General features: G+C 38.4%; 1 protein-coding gene across 1 annotated transcript in view; it reads right to left on the bottom strand.

Annotated features, from left to right (window-relative positions):
* The window catches only part of POLR3B (RNA polymerase III subunit B), a 115,733-nt gene that overhangs the window by 79,970 nt on the left and 19,250 nt on the right, over positions 1 to 16,513 (bottom strand). Inside the window, exons 9-11 of the mRNA XM_001498980.7 lie at positions 15,089 to 15,197; positions 7,079 to 7,201; positions 674 to 793 (exon numbers count right to left, since the gene is read on the bottom strand). Coding sequence (XP_001499030.1) covers positions 674 to 793; positions 7,079 to 7,201; positions 15,089 to 15,197 — 352 coding nt within the window. The remainder of the gene's footprint in view (positions 1 to 673; positions 794 to 7,078; positions 7,202 to 15,088; positions 15,198 to 16,513) is intronic.

Raw genomic sequence — 16,513 nt, 5'->3', positions numbered from 1 at the left:
TAAGCACTGGTTCAAGGGTCAGAAGATAAGATTCTAACCCTCTCGCTGACCACTAAGCAGCTGAGTGACAAGGCAAGTCATCTAGCTTGTCTGGACCTGAGCATCTTCACAGCAAGTGACGGAGGCTGGACAACGTGAACTCCAGAATCCAAGGTGTAGGAGACGAACCCATCCAGTATTTTAACAAGCATCTACGGTAGTGATGGTAACACAACAATGAGAATGCACCTAATGCCACAGAACGCTACACTTAAACACAGTAAATTTCATTTTATGTATATTTTACCACAATAAAAAAAAGCGTCCATACGGGCAAGGCACTGTAAGCTTACTTAAAAACATCTAAGATACCATCTCTGTCCTTCGAAACCATGAAATCTAGGAGTGGCGCTAATATATGTACAAATATAAAAAAATTATAATTTTAGATTGAAAGAAGAACCACAACAGAACAAAGAGAATCAGATGAAGATGCAATACAGGAAGCTTCTCTGAGTGCAGACAAATTATTGATCATGAAGATTATTTGCGGGGGGCAGTCCAGCCCTCTCTAGGATTCCCTTTTCTTAAGGAACTAGACTTTAAATAATGTAAACATGTATTCAAAATTCTTGAACAGAAACGCACGCACCCCACAATGACCATTATTCACAGTTGTAAAGGGGTTACTCACTGGCACATGGGTCAGGATGGTAGACGCCAGGAGCTCTCTTGCTTCTTCTATTTTGGTTTTCTTTGGTCCACCTCCCCACATCCTTTGCCTTCTTACTTTGTTCCCTATATATTTTAACGCCTATAAAAGAACAGCATATATTATAATAACGTTTGAAGGACACCATCAGAGAGAATGTATTAAGCACCTACCCATACTTAAACACTACAAGCAAAAAAGACAAGAACACTGGTTATAGAGAAAGCTACACTGGGACTAGTCAAAAATCAACATTTAAGGGCCAGCCCTGGTGGCCTAGTGGTTAACTTCAGCGTACTCTGCTTTAGTGGCCCAGGTTCAGTTCCTGGGTGTGGAACTACACCACTCTGTTTGCGGCCACGCTGTGCTGGCAGCCCATGTACTAAAAAATAGAGGAAGACTGGCACAGATGTTAGCTCTGGGCGAATCTTCCTCAGCAAAAAAAAATCAACATTTGTCATGAATCAATGACAAAATAGCAATACACTGGTTCCCTTTTTATTTTATAAAGTTTTCTTCCTATAAAATTGCTACATGAATACTGTAGGAAATTTAGAGAATAATTATACATAAATATATAAAAAAGTATAATATATATAAAGCAGCCATCAATCCTCCACCCAGAGAGACCCTAGACCACAGTGAACATGTTGGGGTAGTACTTTTTACCTTCAAAAAGGAATCATACCACGTAAGACCTCTATCCTGAAAGCTACAAAACATTACTCAGAGAAAATAAAACCTATATAAATTGAGAGTTATGTCAAGTTTCATTGACTGGAAGATTTAATAGTGTTAAGGTGGCTTACTGTTAAAATTCTCTCCAAACTGACCAATAGATTCATCATAATTGCTAATTAGACTCCTGACAGGCTTTTTAAAAATCAAAAATTGACTCTAAAATTCTAGATTCTAAAATTTACACAGAAATGCAAAGACCTGGATCAGCTGAAACAATTTTGAGACAGAAAAGTTGGAGGATTTACCTCACCTCATTTCAATGATGAAACTACAGTAATGAAGACAGTGTGACACTGGCAGAGGATAAGACAAATAGATCAATAGAAGACAATAAAAACTCCAGAAATAAACCCACACTTTTATGGTCAACTTATTTTTTTTAAAAGTTATTTTGAATCAAAATTACACTAAGATTTAGCCTTATTACCCATTAAAATGGCTAAAATAACCAAGACAAAAAATAACAAATATTAGAGAGGCTGTGGAGAAAAGGGAACCCTCATACACTGCTGGTGGGAATGCAAACTGGTGCAGCCACTCTGGAAAACAGTATGGACATTTCTCAAAAAATTAAAAATAGAAATACCGTATGACCCAGCCATCCCACTACTAGGTATCTATCCAAAGAACTTGAAATCAGCAATTCAAAGAGATTCATGCACCCTTATGTTCATTGCAGCATTATTCACAATAGCCAAGATGTGGAAGCAACCTAAGTGCCCATCGACTGATGACTGGATAAAGAAGACACGGTATATATACACAATGGAGTACTACTCAGCCATAAAAAAGCATAAAATCGTCCCATTCACAACAACATGGGTGGACCTTGAGGGTATTATGTTAAGTGAAATAAGGCAGATAGAGAAAGAGAAATTCTGTATGATTCCATTCATATGTGGAAGATAAACAAATACATGGACAAAGAGAACAGACTAGTGGTTACCAGGGGAAAGAGGGATGGAAGGTGGGCACAAAGGGTGAAGTGGTGCACCTATATTTTGACTGACAAATAATAAGGTATGACTGAAATTTCACAAGGTTGTAAACTATCATAACCTCAATAAAAAAAATTTAAAGAAAAAGGAAAGAAAAAAGTTATTTTATTAAGGTCATATTGTCTTATAACAATTTGTGTAAATTTCAGCTATACATTATTATATATCAGTTGATTTTTTATAAAAATGCCAAAGCAATTCAACGGAGAAGGGAAAGTCTTTTCAACAAGTGGTGTTGAAACAACTAAATGATCCATAAAGTAAAAAGCTAACCTCGACCCATACCTCACACCAAATAGAAAGTTAGTTTAAGGCAGATTTTAAACCTAAATGTAAAAACTAAAACTATAAAGCTTCTAGAATAAAACATAGGAGAATATATTCTTGCCCTGGAGTAGGCAAAGCCTTCTTTAAATAGGACACAGATATCAATAACCATAAAAGAAAAACAAATTTAAAAAACCTCTGATAATTAGATTTTGTAAAAATTTACAACTGCTCATTAAAAGCCACAGTTAAGAAAATGAATAGGGAAGTGATGGACTGGGAGAAAATACTCATAATACATAAATCTGACAAGTAGTTTATATCCAGGAGATAGATAGATAGACAGATATTATACATATATATACATATTTTAAAAAGGACTCAAATTCAATAATAAAAAGACAAACAACTCACTAAGAAAAACAAGCAAAAGATTTGGACAGACATTTCACAAAGTAGGTTGATAAGCACATGAAAAAATGTCCAACATCATTAGTCATCAGAAATTCAAATTAAAACCACAATAAGATACCACCAAACACACACTAGAATGGCTAAAATTGAAAAGACTGACAACATCAATTGTTGGTGAGGACAAGAAGCAATCAGAACTTTCATCCACTGTTAGTGGGATTGCAAAATTGTACAATCACTTTAGAAAAACGTTTGGCAGTTCCAACTTCACAAAAGTTAAATACACTACTGCCTTTTGATCGAGCAATTCTGTTCCTGGTATTTATCCAAGAGCAATGCTAACCTGTCCAAGCAAAGACTTGTACAGGAATATTTGTAGCAGCTTTATTCATAACAGCCAAACAGTGACACAAACCACATGTTCATCAACAGGAAAACATAACTGTGGTACATTCATACAATGGAATACTACTCAGCAATATAAGGGAACAAACTACATGGATAAATGACATAAAAAGGAACAACTTGGATGAATCTCAGTATGCTCAGCAAAAGAAGTTAGACACAAAAATATATACACTGCAAAATTTCATATATATAAACTTCTAGAACAGGTAAAACTAATCTACGGTGAAAAAATCAGAATGGTGGGAAAAAAATTAGAGGGTGGAAGTGAAAACTGACTAGGAAGGGGCGTGAGGGAACTTTCTGGGGTAACGGAAATATTCTGTATCTTATAAAATTATGCAATTAAGATTTGTACATTTTGGTGTATAAGTTTTACCTAAAAAAATGAAATATTAAAAACTAATCAAGTAATGGGTGAGGAGTAGGTGGAGACAGATGGAACAAGAAAGGGAAAGTGTCTGCGATAGTTGAAGCTAGGTGTTAAGTACATGAGGGTTCATAACACTATTCTGTACACTTTGTATAATGTTGACATCTTTCCATAATAAAAAGTGGTTTTTTTTTCTTCTCCCCAAATCCCCCCAGTACATAGTTCTATATTTTAGTTGTGGGTCCTTCCAGTTGTGGCACGTGGGATGCCCCCTCAGTGTGGCCTGATGAGCGGTGCCATGTCTGCACCCAGGATCTGGACCCATGAAACCCGGGGCCGCTGAAGCGGAGCGCGTGAGCCCAACCACTCGGCCCCCATAATAAAGTTTTTAAAGAAGAGGATCATGTGGTTCTTCTTATTTTGTAACAACAACAAAATGCCCTTTTTTTTTTTTTTCAACTGGCTTTCAGTGAAAAGAAAGGGCTAGGATCCCTGAATCTTTATCCTGGAATTCCTGTCCCCAGTTACCCACCTGGGAAATCTCCTATGCTTTAAAACCTAGATCAGGAATCACCTCCTCTCTGAAGCCTTTCCTAACTCCACTTCCGTTCCTCTGCTCGTTTAACTCTTTATGTATAAAATTGACTACTTTCGTTTGTGTTCAGAACACACTGTATTTTAAGCACTATTTACACATGTCTCCTACTAGACCTTGCGGCATCTTTCGCTTTGATTCCTAATGACTAGTATAGTGCCCAGAACTGCACGGAACTCCCTGTGCTAACATTTGGATATGAACCCTAGGATCTTCCCCGTTCAAAGGCCAGCAGAGCATGAGACAAACTAGGTCTCTAAACACCACTGCTGCAGTGGCCTAGCAGTAAGTAACTGAATACAGCTAGTCAGCTGCTGCTGGCAGCCACACACAGATAGGCAGTTCCCTAAACCGAGTTGTCTTCATTAAATTTTGGTCTTCTAGTTCCCTTGGGAAAGAGGCTAAAGATTCTTCACTTCTTTTAGGAAGAATTAAAGGAACACAGGGCAGCCTAACATCCCTTCCGACGTAGCAGAAAGTCACCTTTTCCCTGGATTACCTAACAATGTTGTCAGGGTTTCACAGTGTGAGGGTTGGGGTAAGAGCCAATGGATTCACAAACAAGCCAAGATGACACTCCTAGTGCATCGTATTCTCCCAAAAAGGTAATAAAGAATTTCCTCTCTAAACCAGAGCCCTCGGCAACAACGAAATGAAATGGACATGACGAACATACAGCAAATAGGCTTTGTGAGAAGGAGAAACGGAGGAGAGGCTGAAAAGGGAGGCATTAAAAACAAATCAAAACACGGGTTTGAAGCACTGCACTAACGTGCCACATCATCGAAAGTTCTATGCCACGTCATCGAAAGTTCTATCGTATAAGATAAAGTCTACTCACTACATTTGCATTTAGAACAACATAAAATATTCATGTTGTCATAACTCATAATATATGTTCAACTTATCAATCATTTTGGATCACACGTGCCTCTGTGCCCTCTTATTAGTTGCAAATATTAATCTATGCTTTAATCTAGCGTACAGAGTACAACGCATTTCCAACTTACACTTCCTGTTTGACTTTCTCATGTTAGGAACATGTATTTCTTATGTTAACTAACTGTATATTCCCCCCATCTTTTAACCGAAGTTCTCTAATTCAGTTAGCTGAAATTTTCTGGCCATACCTTTTTAAGAGGAATGAATGAATGATTTTCCAACTCACTCTTTAGCCCCTGCCCAAAAGGCTTTATGATGCCAGAGTTATCTGACCAACACTGATGATGTCCGCAATAAAATGAGTAATGGAGTTCACTGAATCCACTGGGGTAAGGCTAAGGTAAATTGCTCTTTCAGGGCATTACACAGCTTTACAGGATGGAGTGTTTACAGGATAGAGTGTATCTCCCAAAATTGAACCAATTTTGGGGTATTTCTTAGCATTTTCTCTTCATATGCTTGCAACCCTTGGACAATATAATTTCAGTTTGTAACAAAGATTCATGCTTACTAAATGTTTCACTTTCAATAAAAACCAAAAATAGACTCTCCTAAATCCAAACAACTTTTCCGGATGCTGCCTGCCTGATGACTAGAGTTGACTATTAACTAAGTGCAGAAAAAGAGGAACGCAGTGATGAGAATAAGCCCTGCTGATGTGTGCTTTGGGGTAAAATATACTTACACATGACAATTAACCTTCCCAAATGTTTGGCTCAGGCTATGAAAATATCAAAACGGATTTGATTTTCAAAACACACACTAACAGACATTAAGTGGCAAAACGCTGGCTCTACAAGCATCCTGGGCGGCAAGAAAAAAGCAGCCTGGAATTTATACCTTGTTGTAAGTAACCCACAGAACAGGGAGTGTACATATGGATAAATAAGAACTGTCTATTGTGGTTCTGTCGTAGGGAACTCCTACCTCTGAGGATGGCTATGAGCAATGTCACTATTGATTTACACTCAGCAAAGCACTTCACAAACATGGGATAAAAACCCTACGTATGGCTATGAGGGTTCCCTGCCACATGGCAAGGGAGGGGCAATTATATTTATTATGTTTGGCATAAATGTAGCTCCCTATCTTCATCTTTGAGTCTTGCCATAAAATTCCCAGGTTCCAACTTGGAGTGCCTAAGCAGGTCAATGAAGGCTCTGAAGTGGTAAAGGGGTCCCTGATCTTGGGCCTTTCTTGCTGATAACACTGTGAATTCATGAAAAGGGATAAAGACTACATATGACTGGATGCCGAAAGCAACTAGAAGTAAGGAATAAAAAGTGATAATAAGAAGAAATGCATGAAAAAAAAAACCTTTTACGCTAGCGTTGCTGTAGTTTAAAAAAAACATATCACTCAGGCAAATAAGGAAAAAAGAGTACTTGCTATTGTATCAGAACAAAAGCCTACTGGCCACATATCCGCCTTCTAAGTTAGATGCCATAGGCTAAAAACTTATCTAGACAAACTCCTCCCTTTAATCCCTAAAAAAAAATGAGTCAAAGAAGCATCTCTAACATTCCTCCCATCTCCCCAACACCCCTCCCAAATCCACACCCCAAAAAGTCATTGCATCGGATGCTTTATCAATGAGCAGCATTAAATCTCCAATTCCCTTTCATAGCAAAGGACAAGATGAAAAGACACACCTGCATCTGTGTGAAAATCTGAGCTTTCTGGCACTCTTCCAAACTGGGTCCAAATGCAGCCATCACGTGCTCCTCTGTTCCAATCATCTGCACAATTTCCTGGTCACTCTCAACACCCATGGCCTAGGAAGGAAAGAAAAGATAGAAAGAGTGTTGGCTTTGTGTTAACTCACTGACATTTGCTTATGCTAATTTGGCATTGTTTGTGGGTATTACTTCTAAGCAAAAGCTAGCTCTTTTCTCAGAAACGGTGCCATCTGGCATTGGCAGCCATAGCCCAAGCTGCAGAAGAACCTGAAACAGAAATTTTGATTAGGAAGAGGAAAACAAACATTCTCAAGCACTTTGTGCATGTGTACTATCTTCTAAAATTTTTAAATATCCTACAAGTTTCATCATGAAAAAAGGAGGCAGGAAGTATAGTGCAGACACTGGTCACCATTACAGAGGCAAACTGAAAAAAATTAAACAAAACAGCCAAAAAGCAGTAAATGTGAAAACGTGCATTGCTGAAAATAAACAGAACCCCAATTACTTTTGTCAAAAGATTAATTTTTCTGAGAATTGCCAAATCATTCACATTCAGGCTAAAACAATTTTTGCTAAGAGATGTTTTACCTCACTATTCTAGGGACATCAAGTTATACTTTATACAGATTGTAAGAGATTTGTTTAAAAACTAAGAACACACTTAACAGGTTTAAGAAACCCACTTAAGTGTTTCAAGGTGGCAGCCAGCAGTGTAGATCTTCGTAGTTCCATATGGCACCGAGGCTCACTCCTTCACACACTTGCCTGGAATTCTGCCATATCAAGGAACAGAGCATAATCTCCCTAAACCTCTCTTGGCAGGGAAATAATCTGCCCCTTAGAAGTTAAGGGAAAAGTTATGTTTGCATTAAAATTCTCCTTTAGCTATGCAGAGACACTGAAGCAGGGAGGACTGTCGCGTCAGGCTCCAATGCTCTCGTTCTCAGTTCGCCACGCCGAGAGAGAGAAAGGGAAAACCAAACCCCAGCTTCCAACACAGAACACCAAGGACACTGCCCTGAGCACAACGGCAAGGGCATCTCTTCAAAGTCGAGAGAGAGGTCTGATGGAACGTCAACCACAGACTCTCCAACCACCACTGTCACATCACCTCTTCCACCTCAGTGTTTTCATTTCTGTAATGAGAGGGCACGACCAGATCCCCTCCAGCTCAAAATTCTACAATTCTACATTTGAGTTTTAGTAGTCTGCATTCTGTAAATTCAGTTTGGATACTTCAGGATCAGATGGAAACTTACTGAAAGTTTTGAAGATTTGAGGGGAAGCTAAATATCTGTTCTATCCCTTTTACGCCAACTGTGGTGGTTTTAAAGAAGGTCACCAATTCTTCAACACTCTCTTCAAAAGGTGAACACTAATTCTCCTCCCCTCGAGTGTAGGCTAAACTTAATGACCCACTTCTACAGAAAAGAAGTAGAAACGGCAGTGTTCGACTGTGGAGGCTCCATCCTAAGAGACACTGTCGCTTCCTGCTTGCTCTCTCAGAGGGCTCCTCTGGGGGAAGCTAGCAGCTGTGTCAGGAAGACATTCACGCAGTCTACGGAGAGGCCCAGGGGTGAGAAGCTATGGTATCACGTGCAAGAGCCATCACGGAGACAAACCCTCCAGCTCCGATCCAGCCTTCAGATGACGGCAGCCCTGGCTGACAACTCCACTCAGGAAAGAGCCTGAGCCGGGACCACTCAGCCACACATCCCCCAAAGCCCTGATCAACATAGACTGCACTGATTTGTCACACAGCACAGATAACTAACAGACCAACTTTTGGAATTAAATTTACTATTTAAACTTAAAAAAAAATTTTAAGTGTATAACTTGTTTTGTCCAAAAATTTTTTTGTTTAGTGAACAAATAAAGAAGTTCTCGGGACACAAATCCCTTTTTTTGGACTTTAATTTTTCCATATTTTTATCTCTAATTTGATATGATGTGTTTATTCAAATGGACACTAGACACAAACTCCACTATTTAAAAATTACACACATTCATTAACCTTTCATAGATTAAAGAAGAGCAATCCTAAAAAATGATCCGTTCTAATTTTCAAACAAATGAAAAACAAGCTGGATTCTCCTTAGATCAAGCACATTGCATTGCATCTACTCCGAGGGTGATGGCGTGTATGCAGAACTATCTACACTTTCTCCTCGGTCTGCACGCAGCCAGTTACAAATATCAGAAGAGAAGATTTCCCTGTAAAAAGCTAATTAAATTTAAGTTAATTTTTATCTGTCAACCTCTCAAAATAATGTTATATGAGTTTCAATGAAATCGAAATATAAGAAAAACAATACCAATTTGCAGTAGATTCTAATCAGCTTTCTCTAAAATCTTTGACATAAAACTTTGTAGCCCATGCAGTTCTATTCTCAGAGGAAAGCCCAAACATTGAAAGATCTATATGGGACAGATACCTAACCACACACGCAAAACGACAGAGCAGGAGGAGGTCGCACTGAGACACACTTAGAAACCTAGAGCTGAAATGGCAGTAGCTCTCTAGATCAGCCCCCTTTCTTTAGGCATGTTAACACCCAAATCATCTGAACTGAAGGCCACCTAGATTATTTTAATAATTAATTTTTAGTTCAGTAATCTCCAGGTGAAAAAGACTATATACTTGATTGCACATTTTGGTGTTTAATAACAACAAAAAAGTCTTTCCTCATTTAACATATGGATTGCCACTTCAAGTTGTTCTGATGCTGAATCTAAGCAGTAATTTTATAATTGCATAAAATTCTCGAGTGGCCTAACATAGATCTAAACAGACTGCTCAGGCCCTCCAAACATTTCTAAGCCATGAAGCAAAGATATGCCAAGCACAAGGTAAATGACACCATATGTGCAGAAAGAATGATCAGTGGCAAAGCTTTCCTTTAAAAGGACTAAACTCTTCCTATATCAGGTCGCTGAAATACAGGGGGATAACTCAGATTATCACCAAAAGTGCTCCAACTCCAAAGACCAAGCTGACTTGATGACTATGTAGCCTTCAGAAGTCACAGCTCAAATAAATGACATATTGCTATGGAAACAACAGCAAAATGCCCAACCATTTTGCTTTCCAGACATAATTTAGACATCTGAAAACTAGCTTTATATGGAACTCTTTGTACTCTAGATATCTGAAATCATTTCACCTAACTAATAAGCCAGAAGTGAATGCTGTATAATAACCTCATGAAAAAATAGCAGAGACAATATGTTTCAGCAGAAGATCACTCAGTCTGGGAATCAGCAATAAGAAAGAACAAAAATAAGGGCAGTGCTCCTTAACAAGAGGCATGAAGTCCTCTCCTTGGATATCCACTAAATGTGACTGCAAGTGTGACTTTTAAAGACAGAAAAAATACCAATAAGCAGAAGAGAACAATATGCAGGCTAATGGTGATACGCTGAAATATATTATGTGAAGGAGGGAAAGGAAAAAACTTCTTAAAATAGCTCGTATTCAGAAATCTCTAATTTTGCTTTAAAGTAGATAGAAGTCAATTTATTACCAAAAGTAGTCCTAGCAGATAACAAAAGAACTGCGATGGCCCTCTATAGCTTTGTGATTTTTTTCTCTTTAAAGATCAAAAATTTCAATGTAAGTTGGTTTCCAAGAAATAGTGCCCAGCACCCTTGAAATTTGATCCTCTTTCCTGTAAAAACTTTCGGACTCCAGATGCCACCACAGCACAACTGCTGAAGACTTGGGAATACAAAACGCAAAGTGGGGAAGATTCATGGGCGGGAGAACCTTTGTAGTGATTCAAGTCCATAAATAAGGCTGATCTAGTTCTTAAAAGCTTGATCCATCATATTCAGACTCAGCATGAAATCTGGAAACCCTGCTGCTTCTGTCACTTTTAGCCAATTGTTGGTTACAATCAACAACCATCAAGTCCTAATGACTGTCAAGGTCTGTGTTAGGGCCACACAACACAGAAAGAGAAATGATGTGATTTTCCTGGTATCCCAGTTTACTTTCCTGGGCTTCTCAGTAAATGCGCAAGGAGAACTAAGGAAAGAGAAACAGCATCCTCTTTCCAGGCAGTCTCACTTTTCAAAAAATATATTAACTCATTTGTTCTTCACAACAACCCTCTTACGTGAAATTCTCACTTTATCGATAAATTATCCAAGACACAAAGAGATTGGGAAATGTGCCTAAGGTCACAAAGGTAATAAGTAGAGAAGCTGGGATTTAACCTAGATTTGTCTGATTCTAAGCTATCCAATACTCTATGCTGCCTCCCAGATGTAAAAGTCTAAATAGTGGTTATCAAACAAGTTTCCATCAGATTATTGAAATATCCTTACAGGAGGAGACCAAAATAAGAGACTGAAATTTAAACTGAAAATTCACAGTGAAAACTATGAACTGAAAATTTAAAAATATTCAATTCTTATACACGGCTGATTAGAATGTAACGGATACGTTTTGAGAGGAAAATATGACAACACGTACCAAGTTTTTAAAAAAAGATCTAATCCACTCCCAGGAATTAAGTCTCACAAAATAATCAGCAACATGCACAAACATGTATGTATAAGGACACCCAGGGTTGTGTATAAGAGTGAAAACTTGGGGGAAAAAAATGACACCTAAATGACCCACTACAGGAAATTGACTATAGATTATAACACACACATGTAATTTCTACACAACACCTTCTAAAAGTAATGAAGTAGATTCATATTTATAGACATGGAAAGCTATTCACAACTCATTTTTAAGTGAAAAAATAAAATCGATGTGTATATTACAAAAGGAAAGGGAAAAAATGCCTAGAAAAATTTATCCAAAATTGTAGTTATATTTTTCAGTGGCTTTCTAAATTTTTACAATGCAAGGACTGTTTTATAATCAGAAATGGGTAAGTTTGAAATCTCAACTACTGGTTACATAAAAATGTACACTGTTAATTCATAGCCCCACTATAAAAAGGATTTAAGTCAGTTCTATATATGTATACATATACAACATAAATATTAAACAAATTTGACAGAAGAAAGTGTCTTATCAAACTTTTGCCACCTAGCCAAAAAAGGAAGTATTTAATAAAGGTTTTCTGATTTTAATGCATGCATGTGTCTAGTAATTCATTTTCCATGTGAGTGATATAAGAGTCTATGTATAGTTAATTTATAATTTCGGGACTAAGGAAAGCAGTCCTGTGCATCTTCATGCATTGTAGACATTCAAAGAAGTCCTTTTGATGCATGGGAACATAGTGCCCTCTGCTGGACATGTAATTCTACACAGATAAAATTTTCTTTATCTACTGAACATCACTAACATACACAAGATACTACACTGGATACCGTGCGATCCCTACAAGAAAAGCCAAAATTACTTCTGTGCTTAAAAAAAAACCTTGAATAAAGGCACTAAAAAGTATAACTAAGAATTCTCTCTGGCCCCCCACATATAATGCTCCTGCTTTTATGATTGTCATTCTAAAAAGAAAATACATGGCACCATCTCATGTAGAGAAGTCAAAAGCACATTAAGCTATATTAAACACACAGAAAATTGCCTAGAACCTCCTTCACATAACTGCATTCGAATATGGGTATCTCCTGAGTTCAAGAACACGACTTGTCAACATCCATGTGATGCCTATGAACAATCAGGCACACAGCCTGGCCCCCAACACCAGCCTGACATGAGAAGGTCCACCTTCCCTGTCTCCGGCACTCTGGTACCTGGTTACAACTCTAACAGGACAGGTTCAACTCAACTCCTTCTTTCTTACTCCTCTGAGGCTTATCTCCAAATGTTTTTCTTTTTCAACCAACATTGTTAATTCCACCTCAGAGGATCTGCTCCTCTGCTTTCTCTCACTGCATCCCCCAAAATATTTCTACTATCATAACAACTGCTGAACAGAAATATTTAACTCTGAAGTGAAACTAAATGATAGAAAAGAGTATTACCAACCTCTAAAATTATCTGAGGCTCCCGGTATCTCTTCAGTATTTCCTCGAATAATCTGAGTTCTTTATTCCAATCTACCCAGTCATCAAAATTCCTTTCACACCCGCATACAGTGGATTATCGTTACCCATGGCAGCCATGTTCCACGAAGCTGCTGAAAATGCTTGGGTCAACCAATCCGGAAGCACTGCTCCACGCCGACACAGTTAGGCTCCTGTGAGATTCTGTTACATTTTCTTCAACTGATCAATAAGAACCTTGTTTTATGTGTGTTCCCAGTTAAAAATACCTTATTTAATATATATAGTTGATTCCTAACACTGAACTCACAGCCAACAGCCCTGTAATTCACACCTGAAGTGTACCTAACGCCTGCATTTCCTCCACAAGGCACATCACGTTCCCTGCAGTTAGGAACACGAGACAGCACTTCAGCACTATGCTCAGGGGCCATTTTAAACAGCAAAATCATCAACGAAAAGCACAAAAATGCAAAAAACATGGCAATAAACAGATCTCAAAAAGGGCACTGTTTATAGGATGAGAGCTGAAACGCAAAGGCGGAGCATTTGACCTCAGCTGGGAACGGGCCTGTTGATGACTCAAGTTTTTAGCTGCTCGGCACATGTGCACGCACGAATAACTGTAAAAGCACCAGAAGTACTGATTTGGAGGTTAAAATAAATTTTAGCAAGTAGGAGAACTGGCAAATATAGAATCTGCACATACTGAGGGAGAATTGTTATCACATAATGCCAACTATTTTTCTGCTTTGTCTAATGTCGAATACTACAATTTAACTATTCACAGAATGGATATAATATTTAAGTCTCAGAGCAGGTTAAGTGGGCTAATAGGCAATTATCTGAAAAGACTACACCATTTAAACATTACCTCCATGGGAAAACGTCTTTTAGGTTCTAAGCCAACATACTCACAAAGAAGCTGAAAAAAAAAAAATACAGTTGTAGAATGAAGATTTGTGTTGATGCAGAAAATCACCAGAGTCCGGAAGTCCATAAAAAAGAAGAATGAACTTGGTCCATACTCTTGGACCCAGAAAATTCCACTGCTAGGAATTTAGCCTACAGATATTGCTGCCCACGTGTAACATGACATTACAGCAGTTTTATAACAGTAAGAGTGTATACGTCCACTGACGGAGTTAAATTACGATACACCCATAAATGGAAGTTTGTTCAAAAGAATGCAGTAGCTCTGTATGAACTAACATAACACTATCTCTAAGATGTAAGTTACAAAAAAAAAAGCAAAGTGCAAAACAGTGTGCAATGTATGTAAGTAAAAAACAAAACAGAATAAAAACCTACCATATACTACGTGCCTGTATATGCACAGACTATCTCTAGAAACATGCACAAGAAGCTAGTTTCTGGGGAGTGGAGCCATGTGGTCAGGCACAGGTGGGTGGGAGGCTTATTCATCACTATATGCCCTGTTTTATCTTTGGAACTTTTTATAATGTATCTATTTAAAAAAATAGATTACTGCTTTTAAAAATATCTGACCCCTGGTCTTATTAGCTTTTAATTGGAAATATATTACATGACTGACAACTTATCTATGCCATAAATCTTTCTACTCCTAGAACTTCGCATCCTCCAAATTTCTTTTTTTTCTAATCTTCCTCTTTTTCAGTGCCTAGGTTTTTAATTTTGACTTCTAATGTCTCTTATTTTTTTTTAAGACTGGTAACAGATGTTAGCTCAGGTGCCAATCTTTTCTTCTTCTTCCTCTTCTTCTTCTTCTCCCGAAAGCCCCCCAGTGCATAGCTGTATACTCTGGTTGTGAGTGCCTCTGGTTGTGCTATGTAGGAGGCTGCCCCAGCATGGCCTGATGAGTGGTGCCACGTCTGCGCCCAGGATCCAAACTAGCAAAACCCCGGGCTGCCGAAGAAGAGCACACAAACTTAACCACTTGGCCATGGGGCCAGCGCCCAAATTTCTAATTACACATGCAAATAAGCTGGAGAATTTTTTATAATTTTCAGCAGATACACACAGCCTTACCTTAAATATGATTACAATGGGTATATCTTCTGACAAAGTATTATGCCTCAAATAAAATCGTCCTTGTTTCACAGCCATATTAGTTCTGCTCTTTTTCTCATGGGTGGAGCTACAAGGAAACATAAGTTGGTTAAGCTGCATCCCCACTTAGTTTCAAGCTAGTAACATGGCATATGATTAATCAGTAAGGTTCAACTGATCAATAATGGTTGGTAAGATCCTTTCTAACAAGTGCTTTTTAAAGATGCACAACTCCTCTCCTGACACTTCCATGAACATTTTAAAACAGTATAAAAGCTTCTTTAGCTTCGAGATTATGGTGGCAGTTTTGTGGGTGAATGAGTGACAATCACCAATTCATTTTGATCTGCTTCACTTTGTGCTGCATTGCTTTGATCCACTGTGGGACATATTCATGATCAATTTCATAAATCTGAAGAGAAAACCTCAAAATGAGCTTATGCCATAATGAGAAAACTATGAAGAAATGAATTTATAAACTATGAATTTTTTTTATTAAGATTGTGATAGATTACAACCTTTATACTATGAATTTTTAAACTATAATCCAATAAAACATACCTCAGTCTTGGTATTACTGTGAAGCCAAAAGAAACTAGGGAACCTCTCTTTACTGGTATCTCTATTACCTACAAAATTCCTAATGGATTTAAAAACACTCCCAAGCTTTAATCAACCACAACAGTAACACAGACCGATCCCCTGCCATGAACACTGTGCTGTTACTCACTCTACTTGTATCAGCCCTAATCTCCTACATACTAACACTCACTTTGAAGTGGTGTCTCCAGATCCCAGATGAGGAAACCGAGCATGGAGACCAAGTGCCTCATAGCTGCTATACAACAACTCCGGGATTCAGATCCCAACTGCCCTGGCTCCAAAAGGTGTGTACAGTGGGAAGACACGGGTTGTAGAACTATTAGACTTGGGTTCAAATGCTGGCTACCTCTGATGATTGATGGCACCCTGACCTCAAGGCCTGTCACTCAGCTGTGAAATGGAGATACTACTACTTATCTTGGAGGGCTGAGGTGACAATTAAACAATAAATGTAAAGCACTTAGAATACTGCCTGGCTTCTAGTAACTGCTCAATAAATCGCCATTATTGTTAGCTGCCTCTTCATCAGAAAGAAAAATGCAGAAAGTCCGAGTTAAGCAGTTCATTATAGGTTGTCAGAAGAGAAACCCTATTCCACACTGACATGTGTTTTTTTGTGTGTGTGAGGAAGACTCACTGAGCTAACATCCGTGCCAATCTCCCTCTATTTTATATGTGGGAGGCCACCACAGCATGGCCTGATGAGTGGTGTGTAGGTCCACACTCGGGATTTGAACTCACAAACCCTGGGCTGCTGAAGTGGAGTGCTCAAACTTAACCACTACGCCACCAGGCTGGCCC

This window comes from Equus caballus, chromosome 28 (genome assembly GCF_041296265.1).
Source record: "Equus caballus isolate H_3958 breed thoroughbred chromosome 28, TB-T2T, whole genome shotgun sequence".
NCBI classification, from domain to species: domain Eukaryota; kingdom Metazoa; phylum Chordata; class Mammalia; order Perissodactyla; family Equidae; genus Equus; species Equus caballus.
This window is presented reverse-complemented; position numbering and strand designations above follow the sequence as displayed.